At 34.0% G+C, this 24,967-nt stretch overlaps 1 protein-coding gene across 11 annotated transcripts in view; it reads left to right on the forward strand.

The window, feature by feature from the left end:
- Trps1 (transcriptional repressor GATA binding 1) overlaps nucleotides 1-24,967 on the forward strand; it is a 229,393-nt gene that overhangs the window by 125,863 nt on the left and 78,563 nt on the right. For 9 of the 11 annotated variants that reach the window (XM_048359238.1, XM_048359249.1, XM_048359242.1 and 6 more), the window contains one exon: nucleotides 1,007-1,039. The exons of the other annotated variants lie outside the window; for them this stretch is intronic. In XM_048359238.1, the coding sequence (XP_048215195.1) occupies nucleotides 1,007-1,039 (33 nt within the window). The remainder of the gene's footprint in view (nucleotides 1-1,006; nucleotides 1,040-24,967) is intronic. 11 annotated transcript variants of the gene reach the window in all.

A 24,967-nucleotide genomic window follows, 5' to 3' on the forward strand; every position in this document is an offset into this window, starting at 1 on the left:
TGTTTCTTAAACACAACAGTAATGGAAATAATGTTTGATTATAATGTTGAAGTAAAGATACACTAAAGAAAAATAGGTCAGTATATTATATTAAACAGCAAGGTAATAAGGAAGAAATTGGAACACATATCATTGTCCAATGTAAGCAGAAAAAATAACTTTCACAGTTGTTACAAATAACAGAGCCAAACTAAAGAATAGACCAAAAAGAAAACTACATTCAGCGTAATTAATATTTATATGTACAGTTAAAATGTATTTTAATAATTGAATCATTGACATATTCCAGTAAATTGAGATATAGATATCTTTCTAAGAAGCTTGACTGAAAAATGATTTTTTTCTGGACTTTGGAGCTTTTGTTGTTTTGTTTAATAGACCGTGATATGAAACTCCATATGGATGGATTGATGGATATATATTTCAGTTTCTTTCCCCATTAAGTTAAATCATTATTTAAATTATTTTAGAACTGCTGTGAAAGACCATATATATATATATATATATATATATTTGCGTGTGTGTGTATATATGTGTATATGTATGTATGTATGGATGGATGTACGTATGTATATCCTTTGTTGCTTTAGAGTGTATTAGCAATTCATCACATGCATAGCACATTTAATTAACAATTTTGATACTTGATGAGTGAGAAAGAAGTTTGATTTTATTTGCCCCCTAAGCCTTAATTGGATGCTTATCTTAGCAGCAGGTGTTGTGATTAAGATGGTACTTTAGGTTGCCTTACTACATATTAGAGTCCTGGTCTACAAAAAAATATCTAAATCTTAGGGATGGAATTTTAGAGACCCATCTGTGGTTTTTCAAATTTAAAGAGTTTTAAAGAAGAATTCTCCTTGCTACTTTTTTGGGGGGAGGGAGGGGAATGGAATGGAATATATTTCCAGACAGTAAGCATTCACATATACACTTTCATAACCACCTTAGAGAAAAATACATAGCCATCTTATTTCCCAAATCTCACCATGGTGCATCTTTCTAGGATTTGACAATCACCCGGACAGCAAACAGAAGGGTAAGTGAGACATTGCCTTTCTTAAATGTCTTCTATCTGACTTATCAAAGCATTTTCAACCTTTTGAACTTTCTACCTTTCTCTGTCCTTTATATTTCTCATCTATTTCTGTTAAGAATAAAGCTTGCACTTAACAGTGCAGGGCGGGAAATGCTGGGATGTTCCGAGTAAAAGTTTTCTTCCTCGAAAACTAATAAATGATTTGAAAAGAAAAACAAGTGCTATTACCAAAGATTTAGTTTTTTTAAAATAGAATTAAGTCTGCCCCCAAACAATTACTTTGCTATAAATATGAAATATTGGGCTATAAATTACTTAGCTGAACTATCTAAATTGGCAATGTTGTTTAACAAAATTACATTTTTCCCAGCTAAGCAATTCTTTTTTTTTTGCTGTCTAAGAATAAAAAGGGAAATACATCCATTTAAAGTAAACATCAGGCAACATAATCATCAGTAACTATATTTTAATCAGAACAAAGGAGATATCAAGCAAACCTTGAAGTATAGAAACTTAGATGGCAAACCAAATACTTGTTACTGGATTGTATTACAGAGATATTAAAAGATAACTTTTCATTAACTTCTTTACACTGTACCCAAAGTAGTCTATGATCAATTTGAACAGTGACTATAAAAGCATATCTAAGTTTGAATTAATGCAATACATGGTAGTAAGGAATATACAGGATCCCTTTTCTTTTACTTTAGATATAAATCTACCCACTTGGCACAATCTTACACATTTTATTACTGCCCTTCAGGATCTTTATTTGGTACTGTTATTAAATCAAATGAAGTTTTCTTTCCTCAATTGTTAATAGTCCTTGTACACACTCAAGTTTTCTCTTTCATTGTATTTTCTCATACATTATGAAGCATGCAGATACTATTTGAATAATATTTTATTTAAAACCTTTTCACTTAATAAAGAACAGATTACATAATTTCCTTCAACAACAATTTCCTATATTGTATATATAAGTTCATGATCACAAATATCTTAATCAGAGACTATGAAAATTAGGCATTTGAGGTATGTCTATTATACACATTCTTAGCAGACAAATAACTCTCATAAATTCCGTCACTCAGTCCTATAATCACACTCATTGATTTTATGCTATCGATCATGCGTAATTTTGATAGAACAGTTATCAGTTTGTCCATACTTTATCTTACTTACCAACCCTTAAGTTATCTATGAGTGTTCATGAAGTATACTTAACTATATTTAATCTAACAGAGTTTAGGTTGTAATCACTGTTGTTATCTAAACACTTTGATTGAACAAGTAAATTTGCATTTTTACAGTTCTGGAATTTCTGTTAGGGAAGTATTAACAACAGACTAACAAAGAGTTTACATTTTTATATTAATTAATATCTTCATGAGGACATAAAACCAAACTTTGTGAAAAAATCATGTGTAATATTCACTTAATTTATAAACTTGTTAGTTCAACTATATAAAATCTGTTTTATATTCTTACATAAAACATCCCATTTACCTTGCCAATTATAAAATTCTAAAAAGTTCTGTGCTATTTTTTTAATATTCCCTCCCTCCTTTCCTTCCTTCCTTCCTTCCTTCCTTCCTTCCTTCCTTCCTTCCTTCCTTCCTTCCTTCCTTCTTTCCTTCCTCCCTTCCTTCCTTCCTTCCTTCCTTCCTTCCTTCCTTCCTTCCTTCCTTCCTTCCTTCCTTCCTTCCTCCCTTCCTTCCTTCCTTCCTTCCTTCTTTCCTTCCTTTCCCTTTACTCTCTCATCTCTTCTATTTTCTTTTTTTCTTTGTTTCTTTTTCTCTTGCTCTCTTTGATCTCTTTTTTCTTCTCTTTCTGTCTCATCTTCTAATATCTTCTCTTTTTACTTTCTTTCTCTTTCCCTCTTTTCTTTTTACCTCCCTCCCTCTCTCCCTCCCTTCTTCCTTCCCTCCTCCTGCCCCCCATCTTTCCCTTTCTCTGTTTCTCTCTCCCCTTCTCTCATCAGTACTTATATGGAATAAATATGTTAAAATTATTATAATCATTAGTTAGGAAACTCCAAAATATGACTAAACACTTTATTTCATTATTATTTCAGATTTTAAAAATTAACTTTAAGTAATTATTTAAGGTGGTTTCAAGCTCCTTTAAAGGAAAATTAGAGAAAGACAACTTAGGCAGTATGTAAGGAATGTAGTATTAATTAGAGAAAACCCAGTTAGCACTATTCAATAGAGCAATGGGTTAGCTTTTAGGTTATTTTTTCTTTGGAACAATAAATTAACTCATAATCTCAAAGCTTCTGGGACCTTAATTAGTAGAAATCATATATAGATACATGCCCCTAAGTCATTGAATAATTCTTATGTGAACCTGCTTTTTTTTTTTTAAGAACACTCCCTGTATATCAAGCAAACATAGTCTTTACATTTTATTTTGCCTCATGTCCAATTGAATTTTTTAAAAGAGCACTAATGGAGAAGAAATTTAGATATCATCCAAAGTTCCTTATGTCCTATAACAATACATTTGATTACTGATCAGATTGTATGTATTATCTCTTTCATTTTCTTAACATATTAATTGGCTTTAATCTAAACCAGCTATGGGAGGAAGAGCTGAAAGATAAATGTCCTATGTTTTTCGAATTCCTATATTTTTCTATCTCATTAGTTTATTGTTTTCATTTCCTACAGCACAAAATATGTGTGTGTGTGTGTGTGTCTGTGTGTGTGTGTCTGTGTCTGTGTAGAATATTTCTGGAATTTATACTTATGTATAATTGTCTTGAAACTGCTGACAGGATAAATCCTTCATGTAATTTACACTGCCAATCAAAATCAAGACATATTAATGCTGCTTTTTATATGGGTTTTCATTTCTCCTGTTGATAAATTAGTTTTAAAAAACCATGGTTTCATTGACACTGAAGAGGTGTATAGAATAGATGTGTGTTTCTTCTTTTGCTAAGTAAAATGTTTCAGATGAAATCAAATACGAACTAGATGTCCCATGTGTTACTACCAAAACAGTTTAAATTTTACAAAAATGAGCATTTGGAAATCACATTCTTTCTTGATCATTTTGTTTTATAACATTTATTTTAGTCTTTTGGGAAGACAACATGCCTTCTATAGTTGACTCTTCTTTTGAACTGTTATAGAACTTTACCCTTGATGAATGTTTTTTATATATGGAATTTAAATGATACCCTTTATTTTGTTTAGCATTCTGCTCTCTGTACAGTAATACAGATTTTGTCTGTGGAATCAGAGACAAAACTTTTGCATTTATCATTTTTCGTGGCATCATGTCAAATTCTAAGTTAAATATACTGTCAAGAAAAATTTCACATTTTCTAAATTTCAACTCAAGCCTACCCCCCAAAAAAAGAAGAAAACTAATGATCATCTATTGAAACAGAATTAGAGTGTCTAAATAAATTATCTTGAAAGCAAATATTTTTATTAGGTTTTCATAATTCTCATCCCTTAAAAGTGACATGATTTCTAAAGGCAACATATTTCAAATTTACATTGTGGATTTCAAAGTTAATTAAAAATTTAAGTTCAAAGGATTACTATAATGAGCATTTATGAGAATAAATCCTCCCTAGTAATATGGTTAAGAAGTTATATTCATCTGAAGAATATGTTTCTACTTAGTTTTTCACAATGTGCCTTTATGACTGAAATTTCATTTATTTTGTGTGACACATTTGGTCTTTTTGGTTTTTCTCTTGTCATGTTCAGTGCCCATGAAAAATTTGCTTATAAGTTAGCAACAACAACAAAGTAGCAAAGCCAAAGATAGTTAAAAAGTATTACCATGAAAATAATACATGAAAGGAATTTTAATGGAATTTTCATAGCAGAATTATTTGAACGTGCGTAAGTAGGTGCATTCACTTGCCATTAGGAAAATTCATAGGAAAGTGTTGTATAATGGTGCATAAGACTTTGCAGCTTTAAACTTTAATAAGTTTAATGTAGTTAGGAAACCACTTAGGTTTTAAAGTTATTTTCTTTCATGTAAAAACATAATGGATAGCACACAATCATGTCTCCTCTCTTTTATCTGAACATTTTTCTCTCTATACTTTGAAGCAAGGACACTTGTCACAACTGTTTCTCTTGTTTTAGTGTTGCTTACACTATAGAACCTTTATGACATCTTTACTCTCTATTTTTAATAAATGTTATATAAACATGGCATGAGACATTAGACCTCAAATGGACTATCTTGATCTGTCTTCCTGTGGTTATATAGCACATCATGTTAAATAATATCTTCCAAGCTGGACACTGGTGAATCATGTCTCTAATCCTAGCTATGCAGGAGACTAAGATCTCAGGATTGTGGTTCATAGCCCGCCCTGGAAGGAAAGTCTGTGACATCTCTACTTAACCCCCAGAATACTGGAAGTGTGACTGTGGCTCAAAGTGGTTGGGCACTAGCCTTGAACCTGATGAGTTTAGAGACAGTGTCCAGACCCTGAGTTCCAGCCCCATTACTGACCCAAAAAACAAATCCAACAACAACAACAACCACATATATGTATATGTATATATAATACACACACATACATGTGTATATTCACACACATATGTATATTTACATATACATATACAGACATACATATATAAGTATATGGAAGTCTATATATGTGTGTGTATGTGCATTTTTTCCAGGTAAAGAAAATACTGTTTACGAGGAGTTTTAATAGTGAAGCCTTGATTTAATAAGATATTATTTAGTGTATCTCGTATATGGAAATAAGAACCTAATTGCTACAGATTGTCAATGCCTTTTTCAAGCTATAGAGAGATTCTCCTTTATTTCCTTGCACTGTATTAAGAAAAAAACATATGCTAGTTGTCCCAGGGGAGTTCCTTTTGACATTCCAGATATGCTTATGATATATTTTGACCAAATTAATACTTTCCATCACTCTCTCCTCATTCTGCTCCACTGATCTCAACAAGCTTCATTGTTCCATTTTTACACAAGTACGTAAAGTATTTTGATCATTAACCTTACTCTGTAAGCACCTCCCCTCTCCCACTAGCACCAGATTCTACATGTTAATGTTAGGAATATAACAACAGAATATGGACCTTACCTTTGATGAAAGTGACTGCACAAGAATTGCTTAAAAAACACGAAACAACTCCAGACTACTTCTTGCATTGATGAAGACTCGGGACACCATTTTATTTTACCATTTGTCCTGCAAAAATAAAAGTGGAATAGGTTTTTCTTCCTTACCGTTTCCAATAATTTTTAGACCTCTTGTAACTGTAACTAGGTTATTTAGTAAATAGAACACTTGGAAGGGATTATAATGTTCTGTTTTAGTCTTAGCTGCAGATAACTTTGCTTGTATGATTTAGCCTTCATGAACCTTTGTGGCCCTCTCCTCTATAATAGATCCACATATACTGTACATACAGTACCTACTTCTGCATTGGGTGAGAAGCAAGCAACAAATAGGTGTGTCACTACCTTTGTCATCTCTGCAGTTACTGTTAGTTAGATGGACATTCAGCAATGAATATTTCTGTTTCTAAGACTTTTAGTTGTGGTTATAATCAATGGCATTCTTAGTTTATAGCCTAGCTCTCAGGAGCAGCATTCCTGACATTTTGGATTGGATCATTTTTTGTTGTGATATGCCCCTTCATGATTTATATGGTTTAGCAGCCTCCCAAGCCTCTGTCTTGTAGAGGTTAATAACACTGTATTCTCCTGTCAGAACAACAAAAATGTCTTCTACAGGTATTGCACCAAGAATTCTTTAGAGCACACTAGTCCTCTGTTGAAAGCTACACTTTTTAATAATTAGCTGGTTATTAAAAGCAGGCAACTCTGTAAAAAATACCTTAAGCGTTCTCTTGCAAGGTAAAAATAGGGAATATGTGAAAATTCCTTTCGTGTCATGACACATTCTTGCTGGAGTCAAGTCTATAGAGAGGGGTTTTCTCTTTGTTTTTCAGAAACAGTTCTTTAATGCATCTTTTCTAATGGCAGATTTTTGATTTGTAATAGTCCTGTGAACCCAGAGATAATTATGAAGAAGTTCTACTATGAGAAACACTGTCTAGGTTTTATATTGTTTCCCAAACTATTGATACTGTTAATTTCCAAACCAATATTAATTCTTTGGCAAGTGGTCTTCTTAGAAGGTTTCCAAAGATTTTTGACTTGGTTATCACTAAAATACCACATTGTGTAAGATCATATAACACATTAACTTAGAGAAATATACAAGAAGAGTCAAAACAAAATATAGAGACAAAATCTAAAATATATATAAGCTTCAATAATTTTTAATCCATTCGTTCATTTTAACAAAGGAAATAATTTCAGCACCTATGGCAGAGTTTTTCATTTTATTACTTAAGTGCCTACTGTGATAGATTTCTTCAAAATGTGTGCTGACATACCATTGCTAACTCATTGAAATTAAACATGTATTGAACATTGGTGTTTCGTTTTCCTGTAATGCCACTTTCAAATTTGTTAATGACTTAATGAATCTTACCATTCATTCAGAGAGCAGTAACTTATTTGGTGACTTCTTGCCTTGTTCTATCTAGTATTTTTGAGTTAGTGATGAATATTTTGTATGGACAATTGTCATTTTGTTTATCTTGCACAATATCATTGAAATGACTTTGAATATTTTTCACTAAATAGAAGATAATGAAACTAAAGGAAATAGTAATCGCAGAAACCAAATTTCCTTTCATGGATTTTGTTTGTTTTGCCAGTCTGGGTCTTGGACTCTGAGCACTGTCCCTGGCTTCTTTTTGCTCAAGGCTAGCACTCTGCCACTTGAGCCACAGCACCACTTCTGGCCGTTTTCAGTATATGTGGTGCTGGGGAATTGAACCCAGGGCTTCATTTATACAAGGCAAGCACTCTTGCCAGTAGGCCATATTCCCAGCCCTCTCTCATGGATTTTATTAACAGATAACAAATGGTAAGTAACAGAGAACACTTGATATTTACCCAGCTTAAAGTTAGCAGATAATAATTTATGTAATTCAACACAGTATAGGTCTTTACTTAGTAACATCATATGAAGACATAGTTAAAACATAATCAATTATGAGGCAGACTCGGATTTTTATTTTCTTTTGTCTATAAACATTATAGAATATATATTTTATCATGTTAATGTTCATAAGAAAGAACAGTCCTTGTTTGGCATATGATCTGTCACATTCATTTATTATTCAGTACTAAAAAGGCAAAAAATAAGAACATTTAGTAGTACATAACTCCTTTCAATGAGAAATGACATTTTCATATCTTGTTAATGTGAAATACAGTCCTTTATTTAAAAAATAATCTTATTAATGGATTTACTATATCTGAATTCAGGTCAGTTACCTAAAATGCATTGATCCATCTGTTTTTATAAATAGTGCATGTCTAAGTAATTATCTTTAAATTCACAAGGAAAAATTGATACATACTACTGTACTTCAGAGAAAAATGCATAGGTTTGGTTAACCACACATTAAAAAAATCTTGGCATATGAAATGGTGAGCTAAATTTACCTCTTTAACTTTGTTGTCGTTGAATCTGTTTGGACGACTCCCAAAGCAGAACCTAGTCGTTGAGAAAAATCAGATCTTTGTTTCCATGTAGCTCTAGTAAAATATAAGCAACACAGAGTAATGAAAAGATTTTAGAAAGTAAAGCTAAGTCTTTGTCATATTTTTCAATCTCCCCCGTTTCATCTGTGGTCTTGGGAGAGCTGCTTTCACTCCCTGAGTCTACAATGGATTTTTCAAAAAGAAAAACTTTCTTAAGTATGTACTGGATCATCCTTCTGTTCTTTTCTGAGGTTGTAATAGTTTTTGTCATACAGGAAATATATAGAACAATCACAATATATACTGTTTTTCTCAGCTTTAAAATGTATACTTTCTTCAGCATTAAAATTGACACACATCACTGTAAAGATCTTGTGACAATAGAAAACTTGCATTTGAATGTGAAAATATTCATGACATCTTGTAGCCAAGGTAATTTGCTGCCCTTTACTAACAAGTGATTTTAGTATTATACTATTCCCTTTGTTTGCCGTGTTTTTTCTTGAAAGGTGGATGTGAAATAGTTCACTGCAAAATTTTTGCACAAGGCTAGAACTCTACCACTTGAGCCACAGTGTCATTTCTGGTCTTTTCTGTTTATGTGGTGCTAAGGAATCGAACCCAGGGCTTTATTCATGCTGGGCAAGCACTCTGCTGCTAAACCATATTCCCAGCTCTTAAATTAATTTTTGTAAAAGAGAAATAGTATCTGTATGGAAAACTCAAATTATGTCACAGAGTATCTTCCACATGCATGATTTAGTTGCTCCATAACTGATTTGCATTCTCTTATGTACTTTAAACACATTTAAACAATTTTATTCCAATTCATTGTCAATGAAGATTGTAAAAATGATAGACAATATTTTACTCTGATTTTATTTTATTTTTAATATTAACATATTATTTTTGATTTGAATATAGAATGTATACTTCCTATCCTTGGTTTGAATATTAGTATGTTGATATGGCCAACTATTTAATTCTCTAGGACATTATTTTCAATTTCTTATATAAGTAAAATGTCAGTAGCCTTTGTGATGTAATGATGATTGTAGTTCTAAGTTTAAATTACTGATATTTGGTTTGCATACATGTGCCTCACACTGGCTTGAATAATTGGAATAAGACCTAGCCAAATATCCAGGTCAGTGGGTAGGACCTGAAGGCAGGCACTGTAGACTAGCCTACCATCAAAACTACAGAGGGGCACATTGTAAATTTATTAAACAGTGAGGGCATGTAATAACTCAGAGGTGTAAAAATGGGATACGGGTTTTTAGAGTTCCAAACTCAGGGAACAAAATTCCTAAGGCAGAAATTATATCTTTGGAAAGAAAATGGACTGTGGAAAAAAAAAACAACACCTCCTTTATTAGAAAATAGATAGGATTCAAACAAGAGCACAATCCACACATAGGAAAATTTGAGGGACTTCGAAGGTGAATGTTCCAAACCTGAATGCAGTGATAATTAGCCATAACTAAACAGTCAAAACCTTGGAAAAAAACACACGTTAAGTGAATGAACCTATGTTGCAAATTATACAGTATCATAAAAGAAGAGAGACATATGAGCCTTGTGGAAAAGAACAGGATACTAAGAAAATAAGAACAAGACGCATTTACAAATAACACACACTTGTCTAATAGTTTTTACTTGTATCAACACACTTATTTCTCACTGTAGCTTTTTATTATAAAACAAAAGAAGACAGGATGATTATGAAACTAAGCTCATACTGATTTGATCGTTAGTTTCTGTGCATAGGGCTAAGCGTCCTTTAATTGTTTCTGTCCAAAATAAATATCACTCTTATAAATCAACGAAGACTATTTCCTAGAATAGGGAGTTAATCATCCCAATTATTGGGAAAAGAATGGAACCTGTATAAAATGAATAATTTTTCCAAGATTATATGTCTATCAATTTCCTCCCTCCCTCATTCCCTCCCTCCCTCCTCACTCTCTTTTTTTTTAACTTTCTTCCTATCTATTGAACAGTGATGGAACTCAAATTCAGAGACTCAAGTATCCTCTTAGGAATTACTCTTAGTAAAGAGCACTACAACCACAAGTCCTCTCAGGATACCTTTTATTCCAGATCTCCAGTAACACACTGATACTCTTCGACTTGTGTATGATGTGAACATTCTTATGTTCAATAAGAGAAACCCTATGTTTCCTGAAACCTATGTCTTTTCAGAGAGCACTGTGTGTGTGTGTGTGTGTGTGTGTGTAGAACTTTGGCACTGTCACATATAAGATCACTAGAAGAAAAAAGATTAGTTCCTCAGGTGATGCAAAAGATCAGGAAGAATTCTGATGTAGAAAGATAAAAAAATGATTCCTTAGCTGAGGGCCCCATTTTTTCCCCTGTATTTACTGTCCTAGTCTTTGAGGAACACATGTTGTTTGTTTGTTTTCAACTATGTCATTGTAAGCATCCATACATGGTAAGTAAGTAAGTAAATAAATAAATAAATAAATGGGTATTGCTAGACCATACTATTCCTTTATTTCAAAAACTAGATATGGAGTGGGTTAGTTAGGTTCAGGGTACTTACTGTACTGATTTAGAAAAATCATTTAAAATGGTTAGAAATACAATAGAACTAGCTCACATAAAAAGCTCTCCCTTTATCTTCTTATTTCCTCTTTATAAGCCTAGAATATGGGCCGTGATGCATACTACTCAGTGTCATAGTGGATGTTGTGATATGAAACAATGAAATAGCTAAAAATGACACATGCACAAAGATGGAATCCAAAATATAAGACATCATGAGTATAGCACATGGAGAAATTTTATACCCCAATTTTAGGTCATTGACCACAATTTGAGATTTTTGTTGACACTAGTTTTTATCAACTTAAAGGACTAGGTTTATGTAGTTATATAACATGTTCAAAAGTTGTATTTTTAGGGGCTGGGGATATGGCCTACTGGCAAGAGTGCTTGCCTTGTATACATGAGGCCCTGGGTTCAATTCCCCAGCACCACATATACAGAAACGGCCAGAAGTGGCGCTGTGGTGTGGCTCAAGTGGCAGAGTGCTAGCCTTGAGCACAAAGAAGCCAGGGACAGTGCTAAGGCCCTGAGTCCAAGCCCCAGGACTGGCCAAAAAAAAAAAAAAAAGTTGTATTTTTAGTTTCTATTCAGATACTTGTGGCTTTAGTACCTACTTACATTTCAGATATCCCCAAGACTATGGAGGAAACAGAATAGGCTAACTAAAACTAAATTTTCTGTGAATATTTTTGTGAAGGGTTTCTGTAAAAGGGTGATTACATTTTCTGTGTGTAGGTCTATCTCTAGATTATGGGCATCTGAAGAATAGGAGTCATGCATTATTTGTTTTTTGTGTCATTACCATTCATATTTGGAACAAAGTTGTTAATTATTTTTCTTTCTTTCTTTTCTTCTTATTTTGGGATAGTACTGGGGATTACACTCAGGAACTTATGTTTTTCTTGACGTTTTCCATTCAAGGCTATCACTTGAGCCATGCCTCCACTCCTTTTTTTTCCCCCTGATATACTGGAGAAAATACTGTTTTAGATTTATCTCGTGGCTGATTTTAAACGTTACTCCTCATATCTCAGCCTCCTGAGTAGCTAATTTTACAAGTTTGAGCCACTGGTGCCTACTTTAATTTTTAGTTTGGGGGTTTTGTTTGTTCGTTTGAAGTGAAATGGTAGTTAAATCTGTCTATGGCAATATTTGTTTCAAAATTATATAAATCTTATTAGGATGTATTATTAAGACATATTTTGTGGGCAAGTACATAAGCATACCCTTATTTTGCCATGAAAAAATTCTTTTTTTTTTTTTTTTTTTTTTTGCCAGTCCTGGGGCTTAGACTCAGGGCCTGAGCACTGTCCCTGGCTTCTTTTTGCTCAAGGCTAGCACTCTGCCACTTGAGCCACAGCGCCACTTCTGGCCATTTTCTGTATATGTGGTACTGGGGAATTGAACCCAGGGTTTCATGTATGCACTCTGCCACTAGGCCATATCCCCAGCCCCGAAAAAATTCTTAAGAGAGCTAAGTTTTGAACAAAATCTTATTGGAGATTTTTTTCACATCCATATTATATTAAAAGATAGGTTGAGTTATTTCTGGACACAGTCTTCTGAGAACAAAGAATGGTCGGGTGCATTTTAGATTAGTTTAACTTGAATTCATAGTGTATAGATTTTCATTTTTGAAAACAAATTAGTTCTGGAGGAATGCAGGTTTTTAAGAAAGACAGCTTAAAAAAACTTAAAAAATCTCTCCATTCTAGATCTTTCATCGGTTAAATAATCACATGAACATACTGTTTTCAAATTTATGCTTTTAAAAAATGTCCTCATGCTGAGTTCCTGTTTGCCAAGTTTCAGTTAGGAGAGAATTTTTATAGCTTTTATAAAAACCCCCAAAATAGAAGATTTTTAAATGGAAAGTCTTACACACTCTTAGTAAGGGTCACAAATCTTGCCACTATGAGACTTAAGTGGATTTTTCAAAATTGGAAGGTGGCAACAAAAACTGATGTAGTACTTTCTGAAGAGCACAAGTTTGTTTAGTTTTATGCTAGCTGTTTTACATTGGATTAACATGTTAGCATTTAGCTGTAGGTATGTGTTTTTTCTTTGTGATATAAGATATTTAAACACAAAAGTGTGTCTTCTATCTAGTTTATATATAGAGAAATCTGTCTTATCTACTTTGTTTTGGTTTGTAATGTATCTTTTATTTGACTTGTGGTTTAACTGCAGTGGTTTTAGAGTCAATGTGGAAATCACCCATGTAGTTGAATTTCTCATACCTAGTTATCTTTGGTTGTCTAAACTTTTTCTTTGAATGCTATGGTCTTCTTTTGAGATAAAATTGGTTAGATTTTTGCCATGTCTGAATGAGCTCTTTTCAGGTCTCAACTCTATTGTGGGAATTTTAGGCCAGAGGAACCAAAACTCTTACTTTCAACATAGATAATATATAGTACTTAATACAACTTAGGGTTGGTTTCAGAATGGTGGAAGGTAGGAGAGGTAGGACTTGGGTCAACTTTTGGGAACAGGTCATGTGCAATTCTTGGAAGAGAATGAAGTTGATACCCAGCCAGAAAATTTGGTCACTTTTTCAATGACCAAGGGAAATTGAAGAAATACTGCCAGAAAGGTCAATAAAATTCAGATCCCATTGTGTTTGTGTTGTCTCCCAACCCAACTCAATATATATTTATTTTAAACAATATTGGCTAGAAGATATTTTATAATGTAGAAAATCTGTAGACATCTGCTAAGTTTTATTCTAGAAGACAATCCATGTTGAACAACTCAAAAGTTCTTATTTTTCCTGGAACTTGTCTATGGCTCTTTTATTCCACCAGAAAAGCTCTAAATTCAGATTTGGCTGATGATATATATTTTTAGCACCCCATGTGTATACTCTGTGGCAGAAATGCCATCAAACAAGACCCAATAATTTGATGAAGAGCAACTCTAAAGAAGAGAGTACTATAATAGCTTGTCTTTGAAACAGGTGCAGGAGTTACGATGGACTCTTACTTAACTATATTCTGAAAATTTTTACATTTATTTCTTTATTTGAATGAGGCTTTCTAACATCTGTGTCTGGAACTAATTCTGATAACCTTGACATTGAAGCTGCAGATAAAGGATAGATAGCTTTTCTTATATGCTTCAGTGTGGCAAGGGGAATTACCTAATATTGATAAATAAAGTACCATGACATCTGTGGTGAATTTCAGACTGACATGTTGAGCTTCATAAGAAGGTCAAAAGAAGGGGCTTATTTTCAAGATGTGAAAGGCACTGGGAAAAATCCAAGGCCAAAGTCGATGAATGACTCAATGTAAAAGATTTTCAATCTTTCAATATGAATTAAAATCTCTTTCAATAAGAAATGCACAGGGGGCTGGGGATATAGCCTAGTGGCAAGAGTGCCTGCCTCGGATACACGAGGCCCTAGGTTCGATTCCCCAGCACCACATATACAGAAAACGGCCAGAAGCGGCGCTGTGGCTCAAGTGGCAGAGTGCTAGCCTTGAGCGGGAAGAAGCCAGGGACAGTGCTCAGGCCCTGAGTCCAAGGCCCAGGACTGGCCAAAAAAAAAAAAAAAAAAAAGAAATGGACAGTTGTCCAGAAACAGTGTCATTGTGAGCAGTCCAACATTCTTCTGAGGGCCTAAGAGACAGATATCCCAGAGAACTGATTTGTAATAATAGCTAGCTTAAAACTTACAATTTGAAAAGAATAAATGAATAGTTTTTTGAGTAATGCCTGCATTTTAGAACTCAGATGTGAGCTCTGACATGAGTGGTCAGTTCAGTGTCTGCAACTACAATATTTTAAAGACATTTCAAAGGTTCTCTTTGACTATTGAAAATGTACCCTAAAAGGTAAGGTTCATAACAAACCCATTCTCATCTACATGTTTATGTTGATTGGTTTATTATTGCTTTGTATGACTGTGGGTGATTAGGGAAAGATCACTGTGAAACTGCGTTACAGCTAGGACTCCTAGAATAATGCTGAAACACATAGGGTTTTGGCCTCAGAGAAAAACACATGAATACAAACAGGTGAAAAGACATTTCCAAAAACTATATGTGGCATGAGATGTTGAATTTAGAGGTAATGGAAAGAATGAAGAATCCTTTCATTTGAAACTTTCTTACTAGGACATAAACAGGTCCCTTCTTTGCTTTCTGTAATTCTTTTTTCTGATGAGGTTCTTTCAAATTTCCATAGTGAAATTGCATTTGGATTACTTTTTCTCTTCCTGTATAAAATGACAAGAAATTCAGTTAGCCTTGAAAGAACTGCTTGCTGAGTCTTAGGTGACTCACAGAAACATTGAAAATACTAATGATAAATTATGTGATTGTTTAATATTTGGGCTAAACTAATATAGTTCACTGGCTGTATGTGACATACATGGCCAAGTTCTGTAGTACTCATTGACAATAATTTATGTCTCATTTGAACACTAATATCTCACACCTTTAATCTTACCTGGTCAGGAGACTGAGATCTCAGAATCACAGTTCAGAGCCAGCCTAGACAGATAATTCTTTGAGAATCTTATTCCCAATTAACCAGCAAGAAGCCAAAAAGTGGAGATGTGACTCAAATGGTAGAGCACCATCTACTTACCCCACTCAAAGATGGATGTATCCAAGAATTTATGCTTCTCTATAGATCTAGCTCTTACCTTATTGGTACGGCAGAACTGATGAATGAGTATATAAATGAAGGAAAGCCTATTGTGGTTTTCATCATTGCTACTTTGTCATAATCCTGTGGGAACAGGTTCTGCTTTATCCAGTTTTTCTTTAAAAATGTGTAAAAAATGTGTTTCACTTTAGGGAAAATACCTAGTAGATTTAATTACCATTACTGTTTTAGGATGTTGTAACAAAGGAAATTAAATAAACTCTGACACATTTAATAGTAGTCTCTACACACTACTCTGGTGTAATGTGTCACTGAGAATTGAAGACATAATATTTCATTAGCTAAACTATTTTTGTTTTATTCAAGAGAAGGAAAGACACAAATGTGACACAAATGAAGCTCATTATTCAAAACTTTTTTAAAAAAGAAATGATCAGCTTCCTCTCTAACCAGGTTATGTTGAGAGATAGGTGAGTTATATACATCCCTCCTCCCTCCATTTCCCACTGTATCGCAGCACAGGAATGTAGATCAAGGGTTGGAATGCATTTACTTCATTCCAAATGGACCTGGCCTCAGACTTGTGCAGTAGTGCACTAAAACTAGAAAAGTCTAGGATCAGAAGGCAGAGCCAAGTTCCAAGAAATGGTTTTCTAGCTTCTGTTTCTTATGCCATTCCACCAGAGTTAGGAGGAACTGCAGCCAAGTGGAATGGTCGTTACCTGATGAAAAACAGACATCCTTTGGATTATCCTCAAGCAGTACTGAGCAGGGCTAAATGTAATTAGAAGACTCCACAGAGGCCAAGATAGTTAGGGAAAACAAATGAATTGAAAATATAAGCATATCATCTTAGGTGACCCATGTATTTCAAAGTGCCATTATAAGAAAACATTACAGAATTTACAGTATTATGAAATGCACTTTAGATTCATCAGTCCAGGGTCTTACTGAGTTGGTGTTTTAGAGATGTAGAGGATTTTTATGACAGCTCTGAGAAGCATGGAGGAATTCTTTTTTATCTCTGTATGATGAGGATTAATATTCTACCATGTTTAATCTTCAAAATAACATTTCTCCCTGAAAGTAAAATATATGCCCTCTACTCTGGTCCTATTATATTATTGGTACAAGATACTTCTTGTTTTGTCTTCAAAGCAAACAATTCTTTGCATATTCTGCTCATAAACTCAGGTTTCCTTTCTCATTTCATTCTTATGAAATGCAAGACAGATCTGTTTTAGTTAAATTAAATGTTAGGGTACCCATTACCATTCAAGAGAAAGCTGTGTGTTCTGTTTACCTTGTATCAAGAAGGGAAATGACTATCTTCCTTTTCACAGAAGAAAGTGCAACAATTATTATGATATGAAAATAAGCTCTTCCCTGACACCTGTAGTGGAATGATGACAGTACAGATTAGAAAGTTTAGCTGCATTAGAATTCACAGCCGAGGCAGAAGCTTCACCCTTAGGTCAGACCTATAGTAGTTGTAGGAAAATGATTTATGTGTTGTAATAAACATTACTTCTCAATCTGTTTGCTTGTTCAGTGGTTGAGCTCCCCAAAGAAAAGGCCTATCTCAAATTAGGACTGGCGTGTATTATCTGTCAACTTTATGTAGTACTGTAAAAGTCCTTGGGCTGTCAGTAATATTAGCAGAATGTTTTATAGATTTTATACTGTGTGAAGCTTTGTAGGGGTGAGGAACGTCTGTGGGTCTGTGGGGCTCTGTGGTCCCGGATAAAGTTGCGTGTAGATGAGTCGTTTCTGTGCTTCTCAGTAAATGAACATCTGGCTCACATATTGATTCCATGTGTGAAAATAAGATCAGCCCATATAATGACCAGAATCAATCAGGCTTCAGCCAAAGAGTAACATACACTGGTCTTGATTTGTTAGACAACTAGAATTGGCAGCACCTTGCATAATTTGGCACCAATTGACAAAGATTAGGCTGTTTGGGGGCTGTGGATGGTTATTAATTTGAAACCCCCCTTAAATATTTTGCAGAGTAGAATCAGCTGTAACTTATTTGTCCCAGCCTCCTCCATTTCAAGCTAGCTCTAATTGTTTTAGACAAACAAGTGAGCTTGCGGCCTGTTCACTTTACACAGGAAGACATGAATTCTTTGATCCATACAATATTCTTTAGCTCAACCTTGGAGCTATTTACTGAGGAGATTTATTTGCAGACAGACAGTAGAAGGGTTCTTTGTGAATAGAAAAGAGTATGGCTTCTATGCATTTTCATCTCAAGTTTCTTCTACTTTCTGTAAAGGAGCTGAAGGGAAGCATCTTTATTATTAAATGGAATTATTCTTTTGTGTGTATACATCTTTCTAGAACTGAAATCAGTTCCAATCTTTGACATGCCTACTTTATCTTCACAGTTCTTAACTTATGACAACAAAGATTTTTAACAAAATATGACCAGTTGCCATTTTATTTTCTTATTCTGCATGATCAAGAAGACAACCTTGTGAGCTATTGAGAACATGACAGATGTTGAATGTAAACATTTTACAAATATGTCTCATTCTTTTATTTCCAAATACAAAAAAAGTCCTTTGCAGTAAGAATAGTAGAAATTTTAAAAGTTGCAGTAACCATAATTGTACATGTCCTTTTAAAATTAATTAGTGCTGCCAGCAGGATTTAAAAATACAGATTCATTTACTTTGAATTTAGGTAATCATATTTAGGTAAGTACCTAAAACAATATGTAATTTTCTTCCAATTAAATAAGAGTTATTTGAACTGTCTGTCTGTATATAATGGACCAGTAACAATAACAGGACAGTTCTTTAAACATGTTTTATAATATAATGCTGTAAGATATGAATTGTGTTAAGGCTGTTTCATTTGGATTTAGCAAAGGAGAGACAGGCCTGGGAATATGGCCTAGTGGCAAGAGTGCTTGCCTCGTAAACATGAAGCCCTGGGTTCGATTCCTCAGCACTACATATATAGAAAAGACCAGAAATGGTGCTGTGGCTCAAGTGGCAGAGTGCTAGCCTTTAGCAAAAAGAAGTTAGGGACAGTGCTTAGGCCCTGAGTTCAAGCTCCAGGACTGGCAAAAAAAAAAAAAGAATAGACCAACAAGAAGAGACAAAAAAATAATGATGAATTTGAATCAGAATCAATTCCAGAAATAAACCTCCATCCTCAATTATGCTTGACAGTGAATCATTATTCTATATACATCTCAGAAGTTAATTTGCCAGATCCCTGAATAACTTTTTTTCCTACATGGGAGAGAGAGAGAGAGAGAGAGAGAAAGAGAGAGAGAGTGTGTGTGCATATGCACTGATACTTGCTTGTTTGCTGCTGTGGGCTGGAATTCATGTACTAGGTGCTTTCACTGAGATTTTTTTGCTCAAAGCTGCCACTTGAACCTCAGTGCTCAACTTCCAAGTTTTTGGTGATTAACTGGAGATAAGACTCTCATTAACCTTCCTAGCTCAGCTGGCTTTGAACCACCATCCTGGCCATCTGAGTAACTAGAATCACAGGCATGAGCCATGTGTGTACAACTTCTACATGACTTTTTATTCCATACATTGTGTGCTTCAAATTCTAAGTGAAAATTAAATGTACATTTCCATGAGGAAGATCTTTCAGGATCTTCTTATATTACTCCTGATCACTTACATCAAAATCAATTATGATAAAGGTTTCTTTATATTTTTGAATAATATTATGAATGGAATTTAAAGAACTGTGAGTGCTACTATGTAAATATTTGTAGTTCATTAGCTTGAGAAATTGATTCCCCTAGGAGGTAAGAATTAACACAATTATATGACTCCTAAAGAAAATGTAGAACTAAATAAATGTTTTATTTCCCAAAATACATTTTAAAATTGTAGATTTATGTTGACAGAATTTCAGAGGCATGACAATGTTGAAGTTGTGCCGCCCTAACTCTGAGTATATTTTTCCAAATACAGAATTGAAACTTGGGGAGCAAAGCATTCTTAAACAGTAACCACATACACTTTTTATTTTAATTTTTAATTGGGAAGCTTTTAAGACTAAGGAAGCATTCCTTCTGTAATTTCTACTTTTTGAGAATATTTCAAATCGCCTCCAGAAGCCTTAAAACCTATTTTCGGTAAAGAAAACTTCAGAAAGGTTCACCAGGCAGTTTATAAGATTATTTTTTAAGCTTTCTATGCAAAGGCATTGGACTAGAATCTGGTAGTTAGGTAGATTCTTTGTCATTTGTTAAAATTAGAATAGTTATGAGAAAGTTTTAAAGAAAGAAAGCTGCATTAACAGGTAGAAACGGATAGCCCAAATAGCCTTATAATTTCACACTCTTAAATGACAGAGTCATATGAAACACCTATTATAGAAGACACACTATCGAGGTGTCACATGCAATTGACATTTTAGCAAAACAGCCAAGTATGTGGTTGACTTACATATTAAAGCAATTTCAACACACATGGGTTTTCATGTCTTTTATGACTAGCCTCAGGTAAGAATTCTTGCATATTAAAAATATTACCACCATGATTTCAAAGTGAGGCCAAGTCCTGTTACTGGAATGTGTGATAATTTACCATCCTGTCTACACTATAAGTGAAACCATGTTAACAGCAACCATATTTAAACATGGTTTTGGTTATATTTCAGACATGGTGTGGACAGCTTTATATTTCGTCACACTCTTCTTTGTCTTTTTGTATATTGGTTAATTTGGTATAATTCTGTCATTTAAGTCATCCATACATGCTAATTGATAATGACAGTAACCATTTACAACTACAGATGCCCTGGAATGGACTGTCTTTTATTTTCCTCTTATTTATATAAGAGTGTTTGTTTGATATGGTAAAACATAGTTTTGCTAGAATGACAGATGATGTGGCTTTCTGCATGGATATAAAGACATATACTCTGCACTTTATAAAAATGCCAATGTAACTCCTCATTGGACTGTTATGTATTAAAACAAAATACTATCCTGTGGTGGTCTTGCTGTGAGAGATTTTCTTACACCTGAATTTAACTTGCTATTTTACCTTATTTGAGCTTTATTTTCCTTCCGATGTAGATTTAGTATATTTTAACTAGCTAGGTGCTGGAGGAAATCCTTGTTGTATGTATGAGGTCATATATTTTCAAAAGCTACAATTGGGGATTTCAGAATTAATGTACCCGGTTATAATTTTATGGAAAATGATTCAATGCTATCAGTGTATTCATAGTCACATGGCCAGAACTATGCTATAAAACAATATTTCAATAAATTTACTGAATCTAACTTGGTTAACACTTTTTTGTTTTTTTAGAAAGCAAACATGTTTAATGGGACAATTTTCTGTTGGGCCGTTTGGGTTGTATGCATGAGAACAATTTGTGATCATCATATAAACTATTACATTACTGATGGGAAAATCTTGAATATTCTTACTGGGCTTCTTATTTTATGCAGTATGAATCTTAGCTTTGTTCTACATACCTATCATCTTATATTTGATCATAAAACAGTTATACACTATGGTTTTTATAGTAGTCCCCCAGAATACTACAGAGTTTTCATACTTACTGTGTTTGGTTCAGATTTTCATTATCCTACTGATAGCTCTTCCTTCTAAGCAGTTTAAACATAGACTGTATTTTAAGTAGTCTAGATAAGGTGTAATATAGTTCTGAAGTTAAAGTGTCATCAACTTCTCAGGATTTGGTGAGCCATGAGATAAGGTGAGCCAAGGGTTAAGAGAATGACACCAAGAAGATAAGGAGTTTATCCTGCCTGAACTGAGAAACACACCACTGTAAGGAAGTTGAAGGGGAAATATGTAGATTGTATTTGGACAATATAATAAAACAGTTAGTAGGATTCTGCACAAACTCCTGGAAAATATGTAAGTTGTTATTGTAATTATGGTGCATAATATACATTGTCATGATGTTGCCAAATAATGCAATAAGTTGGTTTTACAATGTTTTAAACACACACACACACACACACACACACACACACACACACACACATGCGTAGGGGCCATTAGGTAGGTTTTGTCATTCTACTGTTTAATAATGCAGGCAGATAATTTCTTGATATTTATATTCAAGATATATTATTCAAATTATCAGAAAACTTTGATTGTAATCCAATATTTCTCTTACTAATGTGTTTCATGATGGGGTCTTTGAAAAGCAGTACATACATGTGCACTTTTTTCTCTGTAGTCCAAGATTTTTATCATTTTATCTCAGGCTACTCGATTTTCTTCCTCCATTTTGATCCATGAATACAAAAAAACCAAAAGTGAGACAGCAGTTTGTCTTAACCGGTCTTATGGTGACCTCATGCTGTATCTTGTTCTGTCAAAAAAAGAACAAAAACCTAAAGTCTGTGTCATATCATAAAGGTGTCCTTTTTTATTCCTTCTAGATGATTTTGCTCACAGCTCATGTTTACACTGTAGATATGGATGTGTTTCCCACATACTTAGATGCATAATGACTCGCACTTCTTTATAAAAGGTTGATTTTAAACTTTTGGTTTGAAATGGATCACCGCAAATTTCCAGCAAGGAATTAAAAGATGAAAGGAGCATTTTGGAAACGTCCCTTGCAGGTAGTGAGGAGGATGGATATACATGTTGACAAAGTAGCGATGAACAAGCCAGTTAGAAGGCCTTACTTAGACAAGGGTTGTGGCTGAGATTTCAAAGAAATTCGGGAGGTTTAACAACCAGAATTGTTGAAGCTGAAATGCACCCTGAGAGAAGACAAAGGAAAGTTACTTCCTGTTTGGGTTCTGGCTAGAGGTATAAAATGTACCATTTACAAAAATAGAGCAACTCTATTTTATTGTTTTATTTGACATATTGAAGACATTGGACGTCTAGGTAATTTAAGAAAAAATTCAGCATTTTCCCAGATGTTATGTAATATATCCTGGCTTATCCTATTCGATCTAGTTGTGTGAATATAGCTTTGTAATATCAAAGTATATTATTGTGGCTCAGCAAATTTATCTAATAACTCTTCTTAATCCATGTTCATTAAAATTTTAAACATACAAAATTCTAAATTCTCCTTTCTCCTCCCTTAGAAAATTATATGGAGGGAAACAGACAGACATACTGTTACTATGGAAAATTATCCTGAAGATACTTCTCACATCCATTTCTGACTAGGGCTTATTCTTATATAATGATTAATTTAATATATTTGTTGTTGAAAATTGAAGCATGATTTATAAGGCATCCCAGTTTGAAATATCTTAATTTTTTGTCAAACTCAGAATTTCCAAGTTTTCTATTTTAAAGTCCACCAAAATTACCTAGAAGTAGTTGCCTTGTAGTAATTCCTGGATTGCTATATTACAGCTTCAGTAAGCAACCAGGATTAGCTCATTTTTTTCACATTTGTTTTCTTTTCATAATAAGAAGTGTATTATGAGGAATCATTCTCATCAACATAGACATTTGTTCAATGAAAGACATGGCATGAAATTGCTGTTGGTGTTTTCATGCAGTTTGATTTTCTGTGTGTAACATGAACCTTTTGTTACAAACACAGTAAATTCCATATCAGTACGATTCCAATAGATTTTCTTGATGTCTGTTGCATCATGTCATTTTTTATTCTGCCTTATTAGGTTCCACACAAGTAAATGTTCCAAGTTCTTACTCTCCAGGATGCAATAGCAATAAGACACCAGCTCCCTTTTTGTTGGAAACAATTGGCAAATATTCACTACTTGAAGTGAGTCTATGAACCATAATTTCTTGTGTGGGTTTATTGAATCTTGGTATTAAAAGGAAATAGTGCCTCAATTTTAACTGCATGGTACATTTTAAAAATTCTTTTGGTTGTTTCTCACAGTTTTGTAATCCTGATTCTCAACATTTACCTAGTATATTACTATCCCCATTAGGGTTAAAGAAATAGCTTCCCTTCGTCTATCCTATGATGTGTGTGTGTGTGTGTGTGTGTGTGTGTGTGTGTGTGTGTGTGTGTGTATTCTGAAGATTTCAAACTTGAAAATTAGAAGCTGCCCAAGGACATGGATTGCTTTTTAAGTAATTAAGAACAAAATATTTATTCATTTGGTTTCCTGTCTTTTTAAATTTCTTTTATTACTGGGATTTGAATTTAGGAAACATGCTGCACCAGCCCCTGTACCACTTGAGATAATGCTATTTTTTTTAATCAAATCACATTTTTTGCTGAGACTAGCCTGGATTGATTTCTTCCTATCTATGACTTTACACAGCTGTGGTGATAAGTGTGTACTACCGTATCAACTTATTAGATGAGGCATCTTAATGAACTTTTTGCCCTGGCTGGGCTCAAACTGTGATATTCTTCATCCCTAGCTGACAAAGTTTCTGGGATTACGGGCATGAGGAGCTATGTCTGGAGCTGTTGTCTTAATTTAGAAAAGAGGCCACTTCGCTTTTATTCTTGATTTTGAGATTCAGGTTATTCCTATAATATTCCTAGAGAGGTAATATAACGGAATCTTAGGATCAATTTTCTTCTAAAAAATATCTGCAGCTTTCAAAAGAGTAAAGAAACATCATGGAAAACGAATTTGCTTCTTAGGTTTTTACTGTTTCTGTCATCAATCTGCCTCATATGCGTTCTTAAATATTAATTTTAAGATATCTTATATCTTTAGTACAGGTGAGACTTAGGATATTATCTTTGTAATATTTAGACTCAAAAGATAAAAGTATGCCTTAGAGTACCAATATTTATTTTATCTATAAGATATATGAACTAGGGGCTGGGAATATGGCCTTCTGGCAAGAGTGCTTGCCTCATATACATGAAGCCCTGGGTTCGATTCCCCAGCACCACATATATAGAAAATGTCCAGAAGTGGTGTTGTGGCTCAAGTGGCAGAGTGCTAGCCTTGAGCAAAGAGAAGCCATGGACAGTGCTCAGGCCCTGAGTCCAAGGCCCAGGACTGCCCCCCCCCACCAAATATATATATGAACTATTTTTCTTTAGAGTCAGTATCTGTATGAGAAGACCTAATTTATTACTAGGTAACTCTAGCTGACTGGGATCACTATGTAGCTGAGACTGGACACTCATATTCTGTATCCTCCAGATTCACATGCAGGGATTAAGAGTGCTCATCACCATGTCAAGCTTTACTCTGTAACACATTAATTT

The sequence above is a fragment of the Perognathus longimembris genome, chromosome 12 (genome assembly GCF_023159225.1).
Source record: "Perognathus longimembris pacificus isolate PPM17 chromosome 12, ASM2315922v1, whole genome shotgun sequence".
Lineage (NCBI taxonomy): Eukaryota > Metazoa > Chordata > Mammalia > Rodentia > Heteromyidae > Perognathus > Perognathus longimembris.